The 26143-nt window shown below is 42.7% G+C and overlaps 1 protein-coding gene and 1 long non-coding RNA gene across 6 annotated transcripts in view; one reads left to right on the top strand and one right to left on the bottom strand.

Annotated features, from left to right (window-relative positions):
* Nucleotides 1-26143, top strand: part of COMMD1 (copper metabolism domain containing 1) — a 115233-nt gene that overhangs the window by 57962 nt on the left and 31128 nt on the right. Inside the window, exon 3 of one of the 5 annotated variants that reach the window (XM_073003970.2) lies at nt 7152-11239. The exons of the other annotated variants lie outside the window; for them this stretch is intronic. Coding sequence (XP_072860071.2) covers nt 7152-7244 — 93 coding nt within the window. The 3' untranslated portion in view covers nt 7245-11239. Of the gene's footprint in view, nt 1-7151; nt 11240-26143 lie in introns of those variants that run through there. 5 annotated transcript variants of the gene reach the window in all.
* Nucleotides 590-7176, bottom strand: LOC110077493 (uncharacterized). The gene is made up of 3 exons (XR_002300292.3): nt 2825-7176; nt 1885-2013; nt 590-654 (listed from the first exon to the last, which is right to left on the bottom strand). It is a non-coding gene; the product is annotated as an uncharacterized LOC110077493 (long non-coding RNA).

The raw sequence follows: 26143 nt of genomic DNA, 5'->3' as shown, positions 1-26143 counted from the left end.
ATGACAAGATTCAGTTCCTGTTCAAGAAAGCCCAGATCTAATCAGTTGGGACCAGGATATGTCCACTGATACAGCCATGGACAGAGATATCTCCCCAAGACGCTTACAACTGGAAACAAAAGATAGTGACCATGCACCTACTGTGCCTGAGTCACAGTCTCCAACTAGGGAGGATCCCTAGATCCTGGAGTATTCTCACCTTTTTGCCTCCTTCTCTGCATTGTCACAGTCTAGGCAGATCAACATTATAGAGAGACTTAACACAATTAGCTCAAAGCTCTTAAGAATGTTTGCAACCAATAACAAGGAAGATAAATGTAATTATAAATTAAATAAATAAATAAGATGCACCCCAGAAGAATCTAACAGTTCTTCTTCATTGTCTCTGTGAATGCGCACTAATGGGTTAATCTGTGCTTGCATGGAGCAGCCTCGGAACTTTCTAACTCGAGCACATGGTGCTGGGACCTCCCCCACACTAGCTATAACTCAGCCCCTGGCACCGAGTGCCTCAGCTCCTTTTTGACGGCCGCTGTTGCAGCTTCATATGGAACTTTATGTGCTCAATCAATCAATCTATCTATCTTACCTTTTCCTCTCTTCTTTGGACCTCCCTGGCTTGATTCCGGACCTTATTTTGCAATTGTGAGTTATCTGCAAAAAGAAAAAATCCTAGATTGTTGTCTTGCTTACTTTGAGTTTATGGCCTCGCCGGGCCTCTTCAAGAGGTGTGAGGTCTGCTCAAACAAAATTCCCCTCTCCAACGGGCATTCCCATTGTTTATTTTGCCTCGGGGAAGAACATCAGCTGGCTGTGTTCACCTTTTGCAAAAACTTTACGAAGCTGGCTCTGAGGTTGAGGCTCCAATGCCTTAAATCATTTCTTTGGGAGAAATCCCTTTCACCATCTCAAACTGCCTATATGCATTCCCCCAAAACTCTGCAACCATCTCCAGCAGCTTCACCTGAGTTTGCAGCCCAAAAGGCGGTGAAAATGGCAGCCAAACCAAAATCATCCTCAAGGTCGATGGGCGTGGTGTCAACACAGTTGCAATCTTTGACATCTAGTTCGAAGAAGAAAACCCCTAAGCCTGCTAAAGCTGCTGAAATCTCAGCACTGAGGCCGGAGATATCCCGGCAACATTCGATGAGCCTGAGTGTACCCGCAGAGGAAGAGGATGTACCCCTGCAGGTGCCGCCGCCATCCCCTTCCATCAGTGATATTCCTGACTGGAGTAACACTTCTCTAGAAGTTGTTGAATTGGCACAGGCCAGCCCACGTTTTTCGTTGGGCTTGTTGGTGCAGCAGCCGGCTCTGACTGAGGTTCCCCATAAGAGAACCCATAAATCCCGACACCTGGAGCTGCCTGAGCAACCAGACCCATATAGCCAGCAATCGGAGCGGAGGGGGTAGCCTGCTTGTCAAGGCCTATGGCATTACCTTGACTACCCACCGGTGTACGGGGCAGAGGACTTTGAATGGGACCTGCCTTTTCATCCAGAAAATATGACCCGTATCCTCGGTATCAACACTTTGAACCCTATGCTCAGCCCTTTTTGCTGGCTCCGCCTCAGTATTGTGGGTGGCGTGATATCACGCCCAAAGCTGAACAAGGCTATATTCCTCCGCCTCCTTCTCAACCTTGCAAAAGGCACCTGCTGCCGGCCTCTATTACCATTGGAGGTGTCAAGATTTCTCAGCTGGCGCCAGACCCAAAGGTGGGCCGTGCAGGCTATGTTTACCCTGCAGTTGGATCTGAAGTGAGTTTGGCTCGAGCCTAAGCTGGAGAAGACTTCTTGCCAGCTCCACTAGAGGAGGCACCTTATTCCCTTTCCAGCAATCAGGACTCTGTCTCCCAGGTCTCAGAGGGAGAGGAAGACTCACCAACTAATATTCCTACTCTAGTGTCAGATGTGGCAGACAACCATCCTCCACCGCCATCAGAGAATTACTCCTCCTACTCCCACCTCATTCACCAAATAGCGAAGGTCCTCGAACTTGATGTTGAGGTGCCTGCAGTTAAGAAAACAGAGAAGGTGTATGATGACATCACTTAGTAACAGACTCCTCCAGTATGCCTCAGATTCATACCGTCCCTTTCTGAACACGTGAGAGAGTCATGGCTTAAACCTTCTACTTCCTATCAAATTCACTCATTTCTTTATTTAAATCTCCTTGCCATATCTCTTTCAAAACTATTGTTTTATATTCATTCTCTACTAACATATTTTATAGCTATTATCCCTTTTCTTTGAATATCATCCATCTCTTTTCAATAATTTCTACAAATGTAGTCTTCCCCCTACATTCTCCTCTTCCTTTTTCCCCTATTCCTTGAATTATAAATCTTAAAACATAATTAAATTGGTTGTCATATTCAAATAGAGTGCAATAAAAACATTTAGAAATTTCTCAGAAAAATAGTATTTAGAGACTTAAAGTGCAATACATCCTTGAAAGCTTCTCTCCTTAGCAGTCTGTTGGCAAAGGATGTTGTCCTAGGCAGGCAATTCCACAATCTGTGAGCAGCCAGTGAAAAGACCCTGTCTCATATCCTTACTGGACAAACCTCTGAAGGTGCCAGGCCTCTCCTTCAGATCTCAAAACCTGGGTAGGCTTGGTTGAGAGAACATGGTTTTTCACAGAGCCTGAATCCAAGCTATATGAGACTTTATTTTCCCCCCTCTTCATCTCTTGGGCAAACAAAGCTTATAAATATAAAAATGTAAATCTTTAAAACCTGGAGATTACTAAAATGCACTATACTATATTACTGTAATATTTTTGGCAATTGTAAGCATCACTTTCAGTTACCCACAAATACCTTTGAAGATTTTGATATATCCTTCCCATGTCTTGGTTTCCAATCTAATCAATTTGGTTGGAACGCTCTAACTAGCTGAGGAATCATACACACTGAACAGTGTTGTCCTAAACTGCGTCACCAGGAGACCAACAACAAAAATCAGTCATGACTCTCAACTGTCGTTTGAATCTGTCCATGACAGAGGCTCTTTTTACACTTCAGTTCCCAGCAAAAACCACTTGGGAGACGGTTACTGTGTACAAACATACACATTGCCCTCAGAGATGCTCAATCCTATTGTTTCTATGGAAACCTCTCCCCCAGATTGACAGAGCAAAGTACGAAGTATTTTGCAGCGGTTTTCCTTGGTGACTATTGTTATCTTTGGTGAGAAAAGATTAGGTAGCACTGAAATAAATAAATTCATGCACAGTTTATGGCATGTAAGTAAATAGCTTGCAAAATTTGAAAAACAGTGCACTGAATGTGCATATATAAGCAATATGGGGGGACAATGACTAATACACATACATTCTTGCTGTTTCTCTAAGAATGGACTACAGTTAAATGGCATAGATCCATTAACTAGCCTTTGCACAAATGAAAGTGAAATAGTGTTATATCCTCAAGGAGTCACTGATCTTTGTATTTCGAAGCACCATGTGCTGTTTATAAAAGGAGATGTCTTAGAGTTATACTTTTGATTGTCTAGCCTTGGTCTTTTTTGTATGAGTGACATATTTGGCTCACGTGGAAGTCACAAAAGCAAGAGTTTATTTAGTTGCAAAAGTAAAGGAGTAAGTTCCAAACCAAAGAAAACCACTGCCTTTTCCCAGGGAGTCAGGGCTTTTTTTAACCACTCTCCTTTTTCTTGTTCTCTACAGCTCCCTATGGTTCCTCTCACTGCTCTGAAGGACCAGCTTCTCAAGCTTTCTGTTACCTATTCCTCACCTCTGCCTAATCCCTTGATCAGGTTCTGCTTGTTTAGGCCAAGTGACTCAGGTTATATCCTCAAATTGCCAGCTCAGCTGCTTTATACTCGCACACAAAAAAACCAAACAGTATTGTTACAGCATAGACACAAACAAAAAGAAAAACCACAAAACATCATAGATAGAAACAAAGCCTCCCGCTGCTTTTGGTTCAAGCAGTGACTGTCATTTGTCACAGCAACAGGGCACAAGAACTTCAGTCCCTTTCTGTAATGTATGAGGAAGGAATCTTGTACCTTCAAGCCCAGTAGAAGCTCTAAATGCAGAAATTGCCCATCTTCTGGTTCAGTTAGACCAGAGGTCTCCAAACTTTTCTTTGGACGAGCCACGTCATATATGCTCCACAGTTTTGAGGGCCGAAGGAAGACACATGCATCCTGCCCTTACGCGCTTGTACGCACGCCCACACGCATATGTCTACTCATGCACGTGCACACACGCGGGTCAGCCAGTTTGCCGGGCCAGATAAAAAGGAAAGGCCAGCCAGATGTGGCCCACAGGCTGAGCTAGACTGAGCTAGACTAATTGTGTATCAGTAACTGTCAACATATAGCTGTTGTAACTGCAGCATGTCAAATATAAGACAATTATTGAAGCATTTACAGAAGAGATTTCAAAAAGAATCACCTACTATTCAGTAAGAGAGAATCTGCTTGGTGGGAGCCAGTTCTAAAATTGCAGGACAATATGGATTTAGCACTTCAGGGCAAAAAAGGAGCCTTCTGGTCTCTGAAATATTTGAGGAAAGATTGGAATCCTTTTACACCGGCATGGGAAGGCTACAGCCCTTGGTCTAATTCCAAAAGGCTTCTGTAAATGATAATTCAGTTCTTTACAAGAGTGCCCTGTTCTCTCCCCAGCAGTATATAGGAGCGGAAGAGGGAGAAAAAGCTGGCATAAAGGGAAGGAAATGTTTGACTGCATTAGGTTCTAACCCCCATCACTGTTGGCTTCAACCCCATTCACCAGCAGTGTTTGGCCATTAGGGGTTACCCCCGCAATGGCATACAACTCCTCTAGCCATGTTTGCCCACTGCTCTATTGTACAAATGTGAATAGATCCATATTTGTGTTTAATACTTCATCTCTTTTTTATTAACACACATTGACACAATTTTCAAATTTCAAAATATATTGGCTGGATTGTGTAGCATACAATGTATGTGTTTGCATCTGAAATAATATATTTGTAATGGCTTATTCCTTTCTGTGTATATAATCCTCCCTCCACCCCACTTTTGAATCATGTTGGTACATGAACAAGAAAGACAGTGGTTAAAAAACCCAGAAGGGAGGTAGCTGGGATTGGGAAACAAACATTCATTTCAGAGAAGGACTCTCCCAAGAACGACCTGAACGGAATTGCTTTCCTCTAGAGCAAACCTGGGCAAAGTGCAGCCCGAGGGCCACATGCGGCCTGCAAGCCGCTCCTGTCCGGCCCGCGGACAGTTTTGAACATCAAAACCATTTACAGCTTTTTGTCTAAAGTTGATCAGTTGCTTATCTCTAACATACCACAAAAAACCTCTTTAGTATTTGTGAAGGTTAACAATTTTAAAATAGAAGCAATCATAGCATCACTGTTTCATTTTATTTTTAAGTAAAGTTGGTTCGGCCCCCGAACACAGTTCAGATTTTTCATGTGCCCCCCCCTATAGAAATTAATTGCCCACCCCTCCTCTAGAGGACCATCATTGCTTTTGTGGCATCAGCAGCCATTACATACATCTCCATCCTTTTCTAAACCTGTCTCCATAGTCCTATTCAGACATATCTTCATGTGGTTAACATTTTATGTAGACATGGAGCCAAATGTATTATCTCTGCACACACACACCCCTTATCATTGCCCTCCATGAGTTGCAGGGTGGCCATCAGGGGTGGGGAGTTTAAGCTGGCAGTGTAGGCTCCCAGTACATAGAGAGCAACTGAGGTGGCAAGGGAGAAGGCACAGGAAGCTCAGCTGTTCCTGCTGCCACTCTATATTCATATCAAGCAATGTAGATGTCTCATATTTTGTCAAGGAACAGTGAAGTCTGTCACACCTAACAGTGTTGAACAAAGAATGAAATGCCATGAAGAAATGCGAAGAATGCATAAGGACATTCAAATGTCACCAACAAATCAGCATAAACACTTGGTATCCTTCTGTATTATAGTATAGTTTGCAGGGTGCCTCTTGGCTCTGTGAAACATATGCTATGGAATAATTGAGTTCTTCAGTTTAATAGATTGGTGTGTTCAACTGCGAAGCTATGGGGTGGAGCTATAGTGTAAAAAAGTAAATTTTACCAGCTGTGAGGTCTCAGATGTCACCTTCTTCCCTCCCAACTCTTTGCTCCTAGGGAAGAGAGGACTTCTAGACTTGCAATTTGAGTGTAGAGATGCAGCAAAAGCCAGGCTGATTCTTCCCTTTTAAATAAAATTTTTGGCATGTATATGTTATTGAAACAGTAATGTCTATGTTCGCTTGGGTATGTTGTGAGAATGGCTGATGGTCGGATTCCAAAAGATCTATTGTATGGAGAATTAGTGCAGGGAAATCGCCCCAGAGGGAGACCACAGCTGCGATACAAGGAGATCTGCAAGCGGGATCTGAAGGCCTTAAGAATGAACCTCAACAGATGGGAAGCCCTGAGATCTGAGCGGTCAGCTTGGAGGCAGGCAGTGCAGCATGGCCTCTCCCATTTTGAAGAGACACTTGCCCAGCAGACCAAGGTGAAGAGGCAGTCCCCAAACCAGCAAAATCAGGGAGCTGGACAGGGGACAGACTGTATTTGTCTTCAGCGTGGAAGGGATTGTCACTCTCGAATTGGCCTTCTCAGCCATACTAGACACTGTTCCAAGTCCTCCATACAGAGCACATTACCATAGTCTCTTGAGACTGATGGATGCCTAATCTAGAAAAATAAGACAGCTCCTATTTGGGCCAGAAAGTGGGGAGAATGACTCACATAGCTGTTTCCTTAGGAACAGGAATGTAATAGGACAGTGGCACATGAGAGTTTTACAGTATACAAGCTGCTACGTGTTAAGAGGAAAGCTTGCATTAGAACCAATAAGAGCTTTCATGTCACTGCAGACAGCAGGTTTAGGAAAAGTGGGAGTGGAGAAGGGTTCAGCATAGTGGCAGGAATTGAAATACTTAATATTCTCTGTTTTCCCTCCACACTCCTGATTCCAGTCTCCCTGTGTCAATTCTGCTATTTTGGTTTTTTAAATAGTTGCATTAATATGAAAACACATTTTGCACAATGTATCATTTCACCCTCAGGGCTACTTGTCACACCAGTAACATAATCTATGGCATGCTTTCCAAAAATGTCTACATGACTCAATTTTTCTTCTTCTAGTCCCCCCATATTGTACAAGTTGTACTTAAAATTCCTACACATTGGCAAGGTTTACCATCACCCCAGCTACATTCCAGTTTGGGACTGAACTAGTAAGTACTTGTCAGATAAGTTCAGTAAATGTTAATTAGTGAGATTCTAATAAGATTAGGTGAAATAATTAAATTTAAATGCAACTTTCACATGCAGAAGAGCTTTACTATTTGCTTCTTTTAATAGTGTATGAGTTTCTTCTTAATTTGTTCTGAGGGAAAAGTGTGTTAGGATTTCATCCCAATTTTTCAACATTTTATCACTTGTCATCGCTGCCTTTAGCCAGCCATGGGTTAATCGGAATTCTTGAAAGCTGAGTAAACTATTTTGATAAATTCATTAGTTAAGAAGAAACATACGTTTCAGTCAATATCAAGGAAATATTTTTGAAAGGCAACTTTCATCAGTATACTAACTGAGCAATAAACATTAAAAGCTGTACAGTGGTGCCGTGACTTATGAACTTAATTGGTTCTGGAACTCCGGTTGTAACTCAAAATGGTTGTAAGTCGAAGCACCATTTCCCATAGGAATGCATTGAAATGCAATTAATCCGTTCCAGCTAAATAAAAAAATCACAAAAAACCCCACTGCAAGACCCATCGGAAAAGTGATTAATCTGTTCCGGCCAAAGGGGGGGGGGAGAAAAGAAAAGCAAACAAACTGTGCAAGACCCTTCGGAAATACAAAAAAAGCAAAGCAGATAGGAAACAAACCATGTAAGACCCATTGGAAATGCAAAAAAGCAAAGCAGAAAGCAAACAAACTGTGCAAGACCCTTCGGAAATGCAAAAAAAGCAAAGCAGAAAGCAAGCAAACTGTGCAAGACCCTTTGGAAATGCAAAAAAAAAAGCAAAGCAAAAAAGCAAACAAACCCCCAAGACCCATCGGAAATGGGGGGGGGGACCAAAAAACAAACAAACCCTGCAAGATTCATCACAGCATAGAAAAATAATCCCACCATGCTGCAAAGCCCACCCAGAACAGTTTTTAAAAAGCAGAAAGCAGCACTTTACCTTATCAGGCAGTCCGAAGCCTCCTCCCACCCACTCTAACTGCTGGGGCAAAAGAGCTACAAAGAAGCAGCCTCTTCGCCACCAATGGTTACCAATTTGAATTCCCCGCCTTTTTTCCCTCCCCTTTTTTTGATTGTAACTTGAAGATCCGGCCACAAGTCGAAGCAAAATTTTGTGGCCGGAGCTAGTTGTAACTCGAAATGGTCATATGTCAGGCCGTTCGTAAGTCGAGGCACCACTGTATTTGTTATTTATCTTGACGAAGTGTAGCAGCCTGGTGCAAATTCTGTATTTACTGGATAGGAATAATCACTCTGGAGACCAATAATAAGACAAAAGGGGAAATATTATTTATCAGCTCAGGAAATCTGTTAAGGGATAGTCTGTAGTGCTTGAGTTTTTCTGCTTCAGGTATCCAAGCAACAACCTGAGCTGTAGTTTGAAAACTGCAGTTTGAAAATACAGCGTATATTTTTCTAACTTACCCCTAAGGAAGAAGCCTGGCACAACCATCTGCCATGAACTTTCGGGACTCTTATTTTCTCTGCACTGTCTACAAGACACAGCGAATGCTTGAGGAAGCCGACTTTGATCCATGGAAGCTAGCAGAATATTTGATTTTTTTTAGTAGTCTGGTAAAGATTTCACCTAGTTCTGCATTGCAAGAGGATAGGATCTCTAAGTTTGTTAACAAAAGACCATAGAACTGACTCTATTGTCTTTTGGGTCTTCGTCTCTAAATAAGGCAGAAAATTAAGAATAAGTACGAACTGCCTTCAAATAATGGAAGGGAAACCAACATGCATATAATCTAAAAAAGACAAGAGAGATACCAGTTCTTCACCAACACTCACACACATACCCGTGCATGTAACTTGCTACATGCACTGGTGTTTTTTCCCCCAAAAATTCCTTCTTCCACATGCTATAGAGCCCTCTTTCTTATGTGGAAGAGTGTAGCATCATTAAACAACAGTCTGGTGGAAGCTAGAATTCTGGAAGTGTGGGCACAGATTCAGGTAGAGTAGCTGTACATGCCAAAGATATACTAAAATGGAACTTCCTGGAATGAAACATAGTTAGTTCCCTGTCGAGAGTAAGGAATGAGAGTAATCAAGTTACTTTACATGCCAAGAGTGGCTGTTAGCCTCTATGATAAATACAGTAGATGTTAACCACAGAAGGGCACAAGAAAGGCTCCAGATTGAAATAACATCTTTAAGTAGAGATTTCAGGGTAAGTGTGCCAGATTCGTCAATAAAACTGAAGTATACAAGCAGCAACGATTTGTATTATGAATGAGCCTGTTATCTACAAGCTTCAGAAGCATCCCAGCTCCCTAGATGGCCAAAACAAAGAGAAAAGAGGCTTGTGGGATCTTTAATTAGGACTAATGAGGGAAAGGGGGAGAGCATGAGTTCCATAGTTTAAAATTCTCTTGCTCTCATGTGTGGAATACATGCATGGAATGAATTCATTACTTAGGTATATATACACATAAAATGTGAGTGTGATTAGGTTGGAATGGAATATGCTAAATGATTATTTTAATATTAACACTAGTTGTGAAGATTTTCAGTCATCCAGGTGAGGTTATCTGGAAGTTGAATCATGGCAACTGGACTTCTTTCTTATTAGGTTGAAAGATTTTGCTGCTCATCCAACTGAAGAAGCTACTTGGATGAGTAACAAAATATTTCAACCTAATAAGAAAAAAGTCCATTTGGCAAGACTCAACCTCCAGATTAACACTAGTTATAGACTTTCAAAGGGGCAGTTAGTATAAACATCCTGCCAATACTTTGTGGTAGTTAACCAGTGCTAGAACTCTATCAACTAATAATCTTCTAGACTCTTAATTGCCCCCAAAGGGTTAAAGCAATGAAGTCAACATTATATATGCCTTTTTTTACCAGCAAGATCTCTCTATATTGTGAGGTCTTCGCTTTGCAGTGATTCTGGACAAAGGTTAGACACGAAGACTATTGTGGGACTTTGGCTGAGATTTAGTTTTGGACTGGGTTTTTTATATTGAGAATGTATTATCAAGTGTAGTTATTCTCTGATTATATGAAACAGTATAAATGTAGAATGGCTCAATAGCTCAGTGGTTTAGCTATGGAGCCAGAGGTTGGGAATTTGTTTCCCCACTGTGCCTCCTTCACAAGTGCTGAACTCAATGATCCATAGGACCATTTCCAGCTCTGCAGTTCTAAAATTCTAAAACATCTTAACAACATCAGACTTGGAGAATTCAGTTTGACAAGCTTGGATAGCAATTTCTGCCTTATTGCAGAGCTCTAGAATATTGTTACATCATATAACAAGGAGCTGAGCAAACTGAATCCCTGAAGTATTTGTGGCTGTATTGATCAATTGCTAAATATCTTTACTGGGCCCTTTTAAAATCATTAGTGAAATTTATGCCATCTATTTCTGGAAGATCAGCCTTGTATCTAATTCTCCCATAACTGATAGCACTGTAAGAACATAACATTAATGTCTGCTATAATGGCAGACATATTGTCATAGTAACAATAAAGTTAAAGTTTAATGTCTACTATATAGGGACGTGGTGGCGCTGTGGGCTAAACCGCAGAAGCCAGTGCTGCAGAGTCAGAAGACCAACAGTTGTAAGATCGAATCCACATGATGGAGTGAGCTCCCATCGCTTTGTCCCAGCTCTTCACCAACCTAGCAGTTCGAAAGCATGCAAATGCGAGTAGATAAATAGGTACCACCTCGGTGGGAAGGTAAAACAGCGTTCCCTAGTCACGCTGGCCACGTGGCAATGGAAATTGTCTTTGGACAAGCGCTGGCTCTATGGCTTGAAAACGGGATGAACACGGCCCCCTGGATTCGGACACGACTGGACTAAAAATGTCAAGGACTACTACTTGCAAGTTTTATCTATACAGTGGCCAATAGAGTATTTATTTATTTATTTATTTATTTATTTATTTATTTCATTTATACCCCGCCTATCTGGTCATATTGACCACTCTAGGTGACTTACAACACAAAACACAAAATACAAAACCAATATATAAATAAAAAGGAATATGTACACAATTAAAAATTCTATAAGATGGAAAAGGGGGGACATAATAAAGAAAGCAAGGGAGAGGTCAAGGATTAACTGGGGGGGGAAGGCCTGCCTAAACATCCATGTTTTCAGTTGTTTCTTAAAAATACCCAGCGAGGGAGCCGCGCGAATCTCTGGAGGCAGGTTGTTCCAGAGGTGAGGAGCTACCGCCGAGAAGGCCTGGTTTCTTGTTTTTTTCCTTCCGGGCCTCCCTTGGCGTCAGGTTCCTCAGCCTCACCTCCTGACTCGCACGGGTGACACGGGTAGAACTGGGTGGGAGTAAGCGTTCCGCCAAGTATCGATGCCCCAAACTGTTTAGGGCTTTATACGTAAGCATCAGAACTTTGAAGTCAACGTGGAGCCGGATGGGCAGCCAATGCAACGCGGCCAGAATAGAGGAGATATGATGGTATTTTCTCACTCCACTAAGGAGTCTGGCCGCCGCGTTCTGCACCACCTGGAGTTTCCGCATCAGCTTCAAAGGTAGCCCCACATAGAGCGCGTTACAGTCGTCTAATCTCGAGATTACGAGCGCATGCACCAAAGTAGTGAGGGCCCCCACATCAAGATAGGGCCACAGCCAGGCTATCCATCAAAGGTGGAAAAAGGCGGTACGGACCATCGACACCACCTGTGTTTCCATGGTGAGCGTCGGGTCCAGATGTACCCCCAGGCTGCGAACCCCATTCTTGGCGGCAAGGGCCATCCCCCCAAATGAGAGAGAGTCACCCACCCTCAGTACTTCTGTCTTGTCCGGGTTCAGCCTCAGCCCATTCTCCTGCATCCATTCCAGTACGGTCCCCAGGCAGCGCTGAAGGGACAGGACGGCATCACCTGCTGTTGGAAGAAAGGAGATGTAGAGTTGTGTGTCATCCGCGTACTGATGACACGAAGCCCCACACCCCCTGATGACCCCACCCAGCGGCCTCATATAGATGTTGAACAGCATTGGGGAGATAATCGACCCCTGTGGAACCCCACAATTGAGACTCCACGAGGCTGAGACACTCTCCTCAAGCTGGACTCTCTGGGGGCGGTCGTCCAAGAAGGAATGGAGCCAGGCAAGCGCCAGGCCACCAATTTCCATCCTAACGACCGAATATGTCATAATGATTGGAATAGTCATGTTCAGAGGCAGGGTATTACAGAGTATTTGGTGCTCAAGCATGAACATATCAGTTGTGGCCTCCCCAGAACCTCTGCATTGAAACAAGTTATTGCGCTGAATGGTATAAGCTTGATCTTACACGGCTTTCTTAGGACATCTAAGAACGTTTTTGTTGAGAAGGTTGAAGGAAAGGAGTATTCAGATTAACAACTGAAGTGATGGGTGGAAAAGGAGTGAGAACTAAGGTGACAGTGAGGCAAAGAAGGGCACAGATCAATATTCCAATGTTCAGAGGGAAAGCAGGAAGTATTCAAGCTGTGGAAGTTGGAACATTGACAAAAAATCCAAAGTACAGTATGTTGCATCTTTTAACCTTATGTTTTGTTCCAAATACAGAAGAGTGGAGCCTGGCATCTTTAGAACCTTCAGACACCTTGAGAATCTTGTTGATGCAAAATTTATTTAGCACATTAGTGCCAGGAAAAATCTAGAAGTGAATAGATAGGAGGATGCAGAGCTAAAGTCTAGAGTCAGTGAGGCTCTGTTTATCCGAGCAAGATCATTTTAGGATCTATATGAATGGGAAACTCAGTTTAGGAGCTCTGGAAGCTGTTCACACAGAGTGTCTGTCAATGGAACAGCTATTGTTATTGCACTCATTTCTACAGTTCATTTATATTGTTAGAAACAAAGGCAAAATAATGATGTGATCCTGGAATGGGGAGAACTGTTTCCAAAATGATGAAAAAGATTATGAGTTAAGAAGACTGAGCGTTAACAGTTCAAAGGGGTTCTAAGCTAATATACAAAGTGTGAGGCAATTTTTTTGCCTTGCTCAAAGCATACTAATATGAAACTGCAAAGACATGTTTGTCCAAGCTCTAGATTTGCCAACCACCTTTTCCAATCAAGACTGATACATATAAATTGAGGTAACAGTGGGAGATCACCACTGTTGCTTGTCTGATATTAGTGGTTTGATACAAAACCATGTCTCATGCAATTAAAACAATGGCCAAACTATATAGGCTGAGTCTCAAAAAGATCTTATTCACTCCCCCCCCGGCACCCTTCTAAACCATGGGATATTTTCTAACTACAGTACTAGTCTTTTCACTGTGTCACTCACTGATAATAGAGCCTAGTTTTAAATCACTGTTTTTGGCACAGTGTTTACATAGAAACATGTTTCAACATATTTTGTTGTTAAAACTGCAAGGGGAAAGTACAGTAGGACCGTGTTGTCTGTGAAAAGCAAACAAAATATATATTGATGGGTGTTGTAGGTTTTCCAGGATGGTGGGCCGTGTACTTAAGGTTTTTCTTCCTAGAGCAGACCTGGGCAAAGTGCGGCCCTCCAGATGTTCCTGAACTGCAAATCCCAACATTCCTCACTGTGTGGGCTAGGCCCAACTCTCCTCACTACTGGCTGTGTGGGCTAGGAATTATGGGAGTTGCAGTTCAGCAACATCTGGAGGGCTGCATTTTGCCCACCCCTGTCCTAGAGCCTTGTGGCGCAGTGGTTAAACCGCTGTACTGCAGCCAAAACTGTGCTCACGACCTGGGGTTCAATCCCAGGTAGTCGGCTCAAGGTTGACTCAGCCTTCTATCCTTCCGAGATTGGTAAAATGAGTACCCAGCTTGCGCGGGGGGGGGGGAATCTGTAGCCTGCATAATTAACTTGTAAACCAGCCCAGAGAGTGCTTGAAGCACTATGGGACGGTATATAAGCAGCACGCTTTGCTTTTGCTTTTTTAACATTTTGCCAGTCTCTGTGGCCGGCATCTTCAGAGGACAGAACTGTCTGTGCTGTGGTGCAGTTTGCTTGGATAGTTGAGTATTTATAGCCATGGGGTCAGCTTTTGTCCTTTTCAGGAGATTGGGTGATTATGGTGATTAGTGTGCTTTTTGTTGTGGGTGTATTGTTGTGATAAGATGGAGAGATTATCTGTCACTGTGATTGATGGGTGTTGTTAGCTGGTGTTTTGTGTGCAGTTACCACCTTGTGGCTGGGTAGATATTTTATATTTTCCCCTAGTCTGTGAAGCATATTCCTTTTTTGAGTATCTGATGCTTTTGACTATTAGTTCAGCTGCCCCATTTCTCCATAATTGTGAGGCCAGCTTGGCCCAGCAGTTCCTTTGCCTAATCCAGTGGTTGCACAGTTGTGGCACTTCATGTTTTAAGGGATAAATCTTGCACTTGAAAATGAAAAGTTCAATTATTCAGGATCCTGACAACTGCTGTGGATTTAACATGTTTGCTGCTATGAAAGTTTCCAGTTCTCTTGTATATATTAAAAATGCATGCTTCCTTTAGTTTGAAAAGGCATGGAATAAATCTTTCACCATCTGTTCTCCCAAGTGTGTTTCCCTGTTTGTTTTGACAGCCAGTTTGGAGCCAGTGTACAGTGGATCCTGATAATCCAGTGTTCTAATAAAAAAACTGCACTTTCCATGAACTGTTGGTAAGATGTAGCATTTGCTGTTAGCAAGGCGACTAAATGTACGGCTATTACCCTCAAACTATTCAAAAAGTTCCAGGGATCATCACTTCCTGTTCTGCCATCTACTTCTGGGAGCTAGAGAGTATTGTTTTTCTATAGCTCCTTTGCTGAAAACAATATACGGTATCTATAGTTAACTATGGCAAGATGGCGCCGGTAGCAGGCGGTTAGCGTTCTCCTCCGCCGCGCCGGCTTGCCTCTTGCGATCTTCACCACTATTTCTTTCTATTTTTGGATCCGATTGGTTTCCAAGATGCCATGAGAGGGATTACCGCTGACCTGGCTAGCGCTCCTGTCGACGTTCTGGTGGACAGCTGGTCTACCGCTGCCACCCGGGCAGTGGACACGATCGCGCCCAAACGCCCTCTCCGACGCAGAACACGTCCGGCGCCCTGGTTTTCCCAGGAGCTCCGGGCGATGAAGCGAATAAGGAGAAGGCTAGAGCGTAGATGGAGGAAGAACCCGACGGACGATAATTGGATAGCCGTTAAGGTCGCAACTAACCTTTACCTGAGTAAGGTGAAGGCTGCCAGTAGATCATTCTTCGCTAACCGGATAAGCGAAGCATCCAACCGGCAGGCGGAACTTTTCCGTATAGTACGCGACCTATCCGGAGTTGGCCCGGGAGATCGGCCTCCCCCTAGTTTTTCTCCGGACCAATTTGCGGCATTTTTTAAATCTAAAGTGGAGGCCATCCGCCGGGAGCTCTCTCCCTTTTTAAATACTGTGAATCGAGCTGAGATGTCCAGCGCTCCGTCTTGCCCAGTTATTTTTGATTCTTTTCAGCCAGTTACACCTGACTCTGTGACCAGAGCGCTTGACCGCTGTCGGGCCACCACCTCCTCCTTGGACCCTTGCCCGGCCTGGCTAATCAAAGCAGCCAGGCCGAAAACAACTGAATGGGCCGCAGCTATAATAAATGGGTCTTTCCTTGAGGGCAGATTTCCATCTGCCCTCAAGGAGACACTCATTAGGCCCATACGAAAGAAATCTAGTTTGGCGGCGGACGAAATTGGCAATTACAGGCCCGTCGCCAATATTTCTTTCATGAGCAAAGTGGTGGAGAGGGTGGTGGCAGACCAGCTTCAGGCGCTCTTGGATGAAACAGATGCACTGGACCCATTCCAGTCGGGCTTCAGGCCGCGCCATGGGACAGAGACGGCATTGGTCGCCCTGTATGATGATCTCCTGAGGGAGGCCGACAGGGGCAAATTGTCTCTGCTGGTCCTCCTCGATATTTCGGCGGCCTTTGATACCGTCGACCACGGTATCCTCCTGGGGAGGCTCTCCGAGTTGGGAATCGGTGGCCTGGCGTTAGCCTGGCTCCGTTCCTTCCTGGAGGACCGTCCCCAGAGAGTTCAGCTTGGGGAGAGCTTCTCGGCCCCGTGGAGCTCCAATTGTGGGGTTCCACAGGGTTCGATTATCTCCCCAATGCTATTTAACATCTATATGAGGCCACTAGCGGGGGTCATCAGGAGGTGTGGAGCGATGTGTCACCAGTACGCTGATGACACTCAGCTCTATATCTCCTTTTTGCCAACTGCAGGTGATGCCGTCCTGACCCTTCAGCGCTGCCTGGAGACTATACTGGAATGGATGCAGGAAAATGGTTTGCGGCTGAACCCGGACAAGACGGAAGTCCTGAGGGTGGGGCCCCCCGTGGTTGGTGGCCTGGTTGGCCCTCTCTCCTTTGGGGGGGCGACCTTGGCCCCGGCGAGTGGGGTCCGCAGCTTGGGCATACACTTGGACCCGACGCTCACCATGGAAACACAGGTGACGTCGGTTGTCCGCTCCGCCTATTTCCATCTCTGGCGGATTGCCCGGCTGCGGCCCTATCTCGACACGGGGGCCCTCACTACCTTAGTACACGCGCTCGTAATCTCAAGATTAGATCACTGCAACGCGCTCTACGTGGGGCTACCTTTGAGGCTGATACGGAAACTTCAGATGGTGCAGAACGCAGCAGCCAGACTTCTTACCGGAGGGAGAAAATACCATCATATTTCTCCCATTCTGGCTAGACTGCATTGGCTGCCCATTTGTTTCCGTATCGACTTCAAAGTTTTAATGCTCACTTATAAGGCCCTAAACGGTTTGGGACCTCGATACTTGGCGGAACGCCTTCACCCACCAAGTTCTACCCGAACCACTCGCGCGAGCCTGGAGGTGAGGCTGAGGGGCCTGACGCCGAGGGAGGCCCGGAGAGAGAAGACAAGAAACCGGGCCTTCTCGGCGGTGGCCCCTCGCCTTTGGAACAATCTCCCTCCTGAGATTCGCGCGGCCCCTTCGCTGGGTACATTTAAAACTCAATTAAAAACATGGCTTTATGTCAAGGCCTTCCCTCCTGCCAGTGTTTAATTTAATTTAATTTACTTTTTCTTCTTCTTTTTCTATTTATTATTTATGATTTATTATGTTTTGTTAATTGACATTTGATATTTTTGGATTTATGCTGTTATAATCTGTATATTTTATGTTAGCCGCTCAGAGTGGTACTGACCTACCAGATGGGCGGGATACAAATCAAATAAATAAAATAAATAAATAAATAAATATTTTTGACATGCACCTGTCACATCTGAAGCTTAGGAATCATGAAATCTTGCAAAGTGCACACTTAGATACCATGGCAACAGGAATATTGGTGTTAATTCAAATTTGTATTGGCATCACTGGGTTAGGTGAGAATAAAAAATGAAGACCATTAAACATTAACTGAACATATCCAACGTCTAATCGTCAAACATACTGGAATATTTGCCTGTATGTACATTCCTGCCTGCATTGTGTTTATGAAGACTACAGCTTTTGAACTAAAGAGATTTAAAATACCCTTGGCTTTTATCTTCAGGAAATGATTTGCAAATAATAATAATAATAATAATAATAATAATAATAATAATAATAATAATAATAATAATAATAATAATAATAAATAATAATAACAAAAAACAACAACAACAACAACAACAACAACAACAACAACAACAACAACAACAATAACAATAATAATAATAATAATAATAATAATAATAATAATAATAATAATAATAATAAATAATAACAAAAAACAACAACAACAACAACAACAACAACAACAACAACAACAACAACAACAACAACAACAACAACAACAATAATAATAATAATAATAATAATAATAATAATAATAATAATAATAATAATAATAATAATAATAATAATAATAATAATAATAATAATAATAATAATAATAATAATAATAATCCTTCACCTGTGTAGTGTTTGGCCTCTCTAAAACTGAAAATGAAGTCCTCATGGTGGATTAACCTGCAGGAGATGTCCAGCTGTTCATGCTGTAGCCTACTGATTTTTCTCATATGCAGAGTGATTGCATTTGATTGTTCACATCATACCAGTCTCTCCGCCATGACTGTGTGGGCCTGCTACCTTTGTGGTGCCTAATCTGAAGGACCATGCTCGCTTGGATGTAAGTGGGCTTCCTAGTCCTGTGAATATCTGTGTGTTTCCTTTTGCTGTGTTTTATAATGCTGCACCCTGACAGCCAACTATACAGTGAACCATCTAAAAGGCAACAGTGACTTTCTCTCTTCATCAGGACTTAAAGAACAGAAGCTCACTGAAGTTCTAGGTAATCCAGAACTGCCAATTAGCACACACATTGTGTTTATTTTGGCCTAGTTCTTCTATCTGTTGATGCCACTTTGAATCCTGAACTCATCCTCTCAGTTGGATTTGATGTGCATCCCCTCTGCATACTCATCCCTTGTCATTTACAGTCATGTTGAACAATACCAGGACTAGGACAGAAATCTGTGATACCCATGACCACCACTTACCAGTTCTGCCCAGAAAGACAGGAACCTCTGGATAATATCAATCAACCCAGGTTAACATATTGTCAGGGCCCTTGACAAAAACCTTGCTGAAATCAAGACACACTACATCTGCAGCGTTCCCTTCACCTCCTATGCATGTGACTCCATTAAAAAAGAAAGAGAGAAACAGATAAAATTAGTCTGGTATGACTTGCTTTTGAGAAACCCATGCTTAGTCTGCCACATTCTTTTCTAAATGCTTACAAACTGGCTGTTTAATTATATGTTTTAGAAGCTTTTCTGTAAGCTGACTCGTCCGTAGTTGTCCAGATTCTCTTTTTTTCTTGTTTTTGAAAATGAGAACAGCAAACCTCCAGTCTTCAGGGACCTCACCTGTTCTTCTGGCTCTGAAATCACATCTGCAGGTTCCTTTAATGCCCTTGAACACAGTTGATCTGGCTATGCAGCCATGAATTCATTTAAAGTAGTCAGACTGGTAAAAATTAAGATGGGGTGGAGAAGATCCATGTGATACTGGTACCAACAGAAAGCTTCACAGGCATACATCTTCCACCAGCTATAGACAGCAAGACAGGGCTCTCTTTGGATGGGGCATCGAGAGCTACGGATCAGCTGGGCGCAGTGTTTCTCTTTTTCTCTCTCACATGGATGTTAGTATTTTTCCTCCCATTGGAACACACAGGAGATGAATGGAAAAGAGGAACAGGTATGCATGTCTTCTCCCACACTGCCTTCCTGCCTGATGCAAATCTCTGGGACTTTGGAAAGTGTAGTCAATCTGACGCTTCAGTCTTTCCCCTACCCATGTCACTTCTGAGAGATGGTCTTAAAAGCATTGCATAGTGTACCACCCAAACCACAGTGTAACTAGTCATCAGCCAAATAGTAGAAAAATTGTAGTTCTCATTGGAATTGTACAGCTGGAAAAGTTAAAGCAAGCTTCTGTATTTCAGAACAGCATTCAGTGCGTTTGCCAAATTTTGTAGAAAAATTAATCAGGAGTTATTGAAAACTAGTCTAATGACAGCATACAGAAATGACATCATGACCAGATAAGGTCATCTTTTGACCAATGGTTTGCAATTAAAGGGCTTAAGATGAATGTTCTTTTATCAAGGATACATTGCAGTGCTATGGTGTGGGCGAGATTAGTGCAGAGACCAAGCTAAATACTATGAAGATTTTTTTTGTCAGCTGGAATGAACACATGGCTGCTAATCATGATTAAAAGATTAAAAGATTAATCAACATTTCAGTAAAAAAATTCTAAAATTCTTCCATGAAGGCTCAATTAATTACACAAACATGTAGTAGGGCACCTGCTTTTTGACATCTACCCCAGAGACCACAATTTAGCCACTTTTTCTAGCATGGAGTAATGGGGAAATCTTTACTTGTTAAAATGTCTATGTACTGGGCCTGAAAACCACAACTTCTGCAAGATGAAGCTTGGATAATTTTCATGGTCCCTCTAAAGTTTTCTGCAGATAGTAAAAGAAGTTGCACCTACTACTGAGACCTGCCAGTCTCACAGCTGTGTGCAAATTTCGTTGTCTAAATAAACACAAGATGAATGCTATGAAAAATAAAAAAATAACAAAAGCTCTGTTGGTGCAGAAAGAAGCTCTTTCTTCATTTGCAGCCACCTAAAGGATTCAAAGTGTAGCAAGTTTACTATCTGTGTTTGCTAATAATACAGCCTCAGTAATAAGAAAAAGCAGGCAGATTTGTATGCATCTCTGCAGTGGGAACTTCAACTAGGGCTTCAGCAGTAGGAGGGCCTTTTTTCTCTGTATATACAGAAAAGGGCCATGCAAATCATCTGAACATCTTGCACAAAAGTTTCAAGCATTATCCTTGGGGGACTGGTACAAGTATTCTTTTTAAAAATTGTGGAACAATAAGAATGGGTGCAATAGAAATGGGGATTTGGGTACAATAGGTACAGAACACTACAACATATTTGCCTACCTGTGATCAGACAGGCCAGCAGTTTCCAAAGGCAGGTTTTAACAAGGCTTATACTCTCAGGCAAAATTTCTGTCTACTATAAAGCTAGTTTTTAAAGAGATGTATACATTTATTTTCTTCCCATTTGGAGATAGGATGTATGAGTAAGATATACCCCTTGCAGGAAATCCATTAACATTTAAATTCATGTGTTAACAATGCCAGTTTAATGTTTACATGTTTGTTAATTGATTTGATTTCATTTGATTTTTATACTGCCCATTTGGCTGCCAAGGCCACTCTGGGTGGTTTACAAAAACAGTAATAAAACAATAACATTAAAAAAATTAATTAATAACCACCAAACAAAATATAAGAGCTACTAAAACAAATTACACTAAAAAGTAACACAATAAACGCATAATAAAAGCATGGCAGAGGGTTGAATGTTAGTTATTAAAACACCAATGTATCGGGATGTTTTAAAATACAGGAAGGCCTGTCTACATAACCATGTTTTTGATTATTTTTGAAGCTTCCCAATGAAGGGGCCAGGTGAATTTCAGGCGGGACACTGTTCTATAGTTGCAGGCTGACCGCTGAGAAGGCCCGATTTCCGGCCATCATCTTTTGGGGCTCTCTCGGGGTCAGAACTGTCAATCGCCCAGCCTGAGAAAATCTTACAGGATGGGCAGATATAATCGGAAGGAGGCATTCTGCCAAATATTGAGGTCCTAAACCTGCTTAAGGCCTTACAGGTTAACACCATCACCTTGAAGCTGGCACAGAAGCAGACAGGTAACCAGTGCAGGGCAGACAGGATGGGGGGAATATGTTGATTTCTTCTTACCCCATTCAACAACGTGGCTGCCAAATTTTGGACCTGCTGGAGTCTTTGTAACAGCCCCAAGGGCAGCCCCACGTAGAGAGCATTACAATAGTCTAATTTCAAGACTTACCAGTGCATGAACCAGCGTGGTGAGGGACCTGGTGTCAAGGTAGGGATGCAACTGGGCAATCCTCCTTAGATGGACACATGCTATCTGAGATTCCATTTACAGCATTGGGGAGATGATTGACCCCTACGGGACTCCACAATTGAGAATCGATGGAGTGGGCAGCATCTCCCCAAACTATACTCTCTGAGGACGGTCCTCCATGAAGGACCGGATCCAGGCCAAGGCCTGAGCTACGATCCCCAACCCAGAGAGCCTCCCCAGGAGGATACCATGGTTGACCGTATCAAAGGCCACTGACAGGTCGAGGAGGACCAACAAGGACATTTTGCCCTTGTCAGCCTCCCTCAGAAGGTCATCTTACAGGGCAACCAATGCCGTATCCGTGCCATGAACCCAGACTGGAATGGATCAAGGGCATTGGTTTTTTACAAAAGTGCCTGAAGTTGGTCAGCCACCACTCTGTCCACTAACTTGCTGATAAAAGGGACATTGGTGACGGGTCGATAGTTGTTAATATTGTCTGCCACCAAATTGGCCTTTTTATGGATGGGTTTAATGGGTCTCTCCTTGAGGGTAAGGGGGCTCCTGCCCTCAAGGAGAGACCCATTGATAATAGCCATTGCCCACTCTGTTGTTAAAGGTCTGGCCACTTTCTAGAGCTAGGCTGGGCAAATATCTAGTGAAGAAGTGGTGGCCCTGCAAGGATCAAGCACTCTGTCAACCTCAAGTGATGTCACAGGCTGAAACTGTGTTAGTCTCACCAAGCAAGACGGTGCAGTGGACATCCTGTCTCAATCTACTGATAAAGAGGAGACATTTCAGGTCCCGGCGGATGGCCTTCACTTTGTGTTTGAAGGAGGCCACAAATTGATCACAATACATACTACTGGGAGGCCTGTCACTGTGACCAATCCCAGATAAATCACACACAATACAAAGGAGTTTGGCTTGATGGTCTTGGGCTTCGCTTATCCGGGAGGTTAAGTAAGATCTTCTTACAGCCTTCACTTTAGCTAAATATATATTAGGTGTCATTTTTGCGGCTTTTAAATTGGATACTGTCAGGGCCCATCTCCAGATGTTCTCTAGCCTCCTCCTGTTTCCCTTCAATGGCCACAGCTGTTGGTTATAACAAGCAGCTGGACGGGCTCAGCAATGGAGGAGGCATTTAGGAGCGATCATATCAGTTGCCCTCGTGGTGGCAGCATGATATCCATCCACCAGAGCTTCGACAGGAGCACCAACTAGATCAGCTGGTATCCCCCGCATTGCATCTTGGAAACCAACAGGATCCAATAGCCTGTGGGGATGAACCATCTTAATAGGTCCCTGCTCCCTGCTGAGGAGGAAATGCCACTGAGAGCTTGCATTGTACCAGGTGCTGGTCTGACCATGAGAAGGGGAACAATACCAAGTTGGTCACCTTCGGATCTCTCTCTCTGTGTGTCCAATTGAGAACACCAGGTCTAGTGTGTGACCCGCTACGTGGGTGGGGCCATTAACAAATTGGGACATGTCCAAGGAAGCCATGGTTTCCAAGAACTCAAGAGCTGGACCTGTGGCCCCAATCTCGGCATGCACATTGAAGTCCCTCAGGACAAGGAGTCTGGGGGGCCTCAATGCTGCCACCGAGATGAAGTCCGCCAGCTCCAGAAAGGAGAGTGCTGGACTGCGGGGAGCATGGTAAACCAGCACCATTCCAGATCCATCCCTGGTCCCCACCGACACATGGAGGGCCTCAAGACAGACAGCCTGACAACTTCTAAGGTATTTTTTATAGATAATGGCAACTCCCCCCCTCCCCGACTCTCCAGTCTACCTTGGTGTTGGATGGAATATCTGGGTGGGCAAATTAATGAGAGGGCTATACCACCCTCTGCACCCTCCCAGGTCTCGGTAATACAGGCCAGGTCTTCCACTTTGTCTTTGTTCAAGGCAGATCTGGCGTTTAACCACATGAAGGATAGAGTGGGCGGTTGGCTGAGCAAGTTACCTGGATTCTGGCCTCTGGCAACAGAGCTAGAACAAGGAACAGCCTTCAAACATCTGTCCCCCATTCTTTTAGGTATAATTGCTGCTGTGCCAACGCCATACCTTCCTCTTCCCATTATAACTTGTATGTTATTCATTTCCTCTTCACTGGGTGACAGGACTTCAATCTCCAGTGATAAGTAATGTATGAAATAAAGTGCAAGATGAAAGTTAAACAATAATAACTGGGCAAAATAAAAATATGTTAAACAAGATAAATTTTGTCAATCAAATAAGCTGAATTGTAATTAATTTCAAGTACAATAATATAGTTATAACATGAGATTTTAAACAGGTAAGTGCAATTTAATAAAAAATTAATCAGTTTTAAATTTAAATGGCTTGATAATAATTCAAAAACAAAATTCAAAAACCCCTGCTATGTGATAACTAAAGCAGAGAAGTAAGGTGATGGATTTAGACTGGGATGTACATAGGAATTAGATTTCATTAAGGTATTAATTCATTAGTTAAGATAGTTGTACAATTCATTAATGAGAGGCTAACTTATCAGTTCTTATTCTGTAGCTAATTTCCATTGCCCTCATTTTACCGGCACTTTCAGCCCCCTATTCAAATCCTTGCACTCACCTTCCAACACTTTCCATAACCTTATTTAACAATTCATCTCACGTCTCTGTGTAATCATTAGTTATTTCCAGCCATCGTTAACAGCTCAACTTCCATCGGACCTTGTGCTTTTTGAAATGGAGTTCTATCACACCAAGATTGAAAATTCAGTTGTGTGGTCAATTTCACCCCCTCTTCAAGTTCTACCGTTCTGCAAATATCTTTCATTGTTTGTGGAGCCATAACTCATAAAGTTGTATTTTAGTGATATAAATAATCTGATTTAGGAGCTCCAGATAAATAGAAAAACAAATAGTCCAGGGACCTGGGACATCAGGGGAATTTTGAATCTCTGCTTCTTACAATGTTGAAGCAACCGTTCTTTCACCTCCATGCAGCATTGACACCAGGGGTTAATTTCCCAATTTCTAATGCTTAACTAATTTTAAGTGTCCCAAACTCAGCTATTAGTAATCTGTTTGGAGGGGAGGGAGGATTGAAAGAAGGAAGGTTCAGAATGCCATCAAAAGGGGCAATCCTATTTTAGCTTCTGTATTTTGATCTGTCCCGCAGCGTCCTCTTTCCCAGGCCCTTTCCTTTGCTGCTCTTTCACCATAGCTTGAGATTTACCTTAACATGAGAGTTTTAAACTTTGTTTGAAAGTTCAGTGGTTTGAAGGAACTAACTGGGAGTTAGTAGTTAGCAGCATGGTTTACAAACAGGAGCCTGCTAAGAACAGCTGCCTTGCCTTTCTCTGTTAGTAATTAAATTTAATTTTGTACACTCTCCTATGATGCCAGGGCAGCCGAATGACTTTTATCACGCTCAGTGCCAATACAACAGTGCATTTTGACAGGCTAAAATCTGGCTGCTGCTATTGTTTTTGGAGAGGACAAAAGAGTGATGTAGTTGGTCTACCTGAGAGCTAGAGCGTATGCTGTATTCAGTTTAAGATGCTTCCTCTAAATTAAGTACATTTACCCCCAGTGTAAGTTGGGAACAGCACATGGACAGAAGAGATTTAAACCTTCCCATCTGTTGTTCATTTTAAAACCTTGCCTCTCTCAACACGGGGTTTAAAAATGGTGTCAATGGAGACTTTTTTAATCAGACAGTGTAGGTGAGGGCATGAATGGTTGAATAAAAATATTTTGGGAAAGTTTAAACCTCCTGCACTCCTATTGATCATGTGGCCTGTGCTTACTTTAGAGCAAAATAAAAATTTAAACTGCATGCTACATATTTAATGTAGCATGCAGTTGAGCCCTGAATTAGCTGTGTATTCCACCTTAAAGAATCTTACTGAACATCATATTCAAATGTCACTTTCTTCTGCAAGGTACAATAGATTTGAGACCAGAAAACTTAATTTCTTAAGAATATCTATGGAAAAGAGATTGAAAAGACTGCTTGTTACAAAAGAGAGGCAATGAATCATAAATGGCATGATAAAAAATGTACAAAGCAATAGCTTAGTAAGGAAAATGAGGACAATTTTTATGTCTCTCTTTTAACACAAGACAGTTGATAAGAGTCAAGGTAGTGTGAAGTACAAAGCACACAAAGAACATCCCATATTTAGTATTTTGAATAATTCACATTCAGTGATTTGATGACAAAGAGCTAGGAATGATTTTTAAGGGAAGTTGTTTTTTCACAAAAGTATCCTCTCCTACTTTAATAGAACTTGAAAGAATAAAGTTCCCACCAATTTGAAATAGTACAACTGTCAGACCTCAAAGCCTTGAAAGTACATTAATGAATTGGGGAGATATCCATTCTATTTTGGGCATTTCTGAAGCACTGGAGCCTAAACTTGTGTGTCCCAATAGAGAGGTTCTTGCCAATAAACTCTCTTAATCTCCTAAATCAGTGGTTCTTAACCTTTGTTACTC

Source organism: Pogona vitticeps, chromosome 1 (assembly GCF_051106095.1).
Source record: "Pogona vitticeps strain Pit_001003342236 chromosome 1, PviZW2.1, whole genome shotgun sequence".
In the NCBI taxonomy this organism is placed as follows: Eukaryota; Metazoa; Chordata; class Lepidosauria; order Squamata; family Agamidae; genus Pogona; species Pogona vitticeps.
Note: the sequence above shows the minus strand (reverse complement) of the source record. Positions and strands in the feature narration are given on the sequence as shown.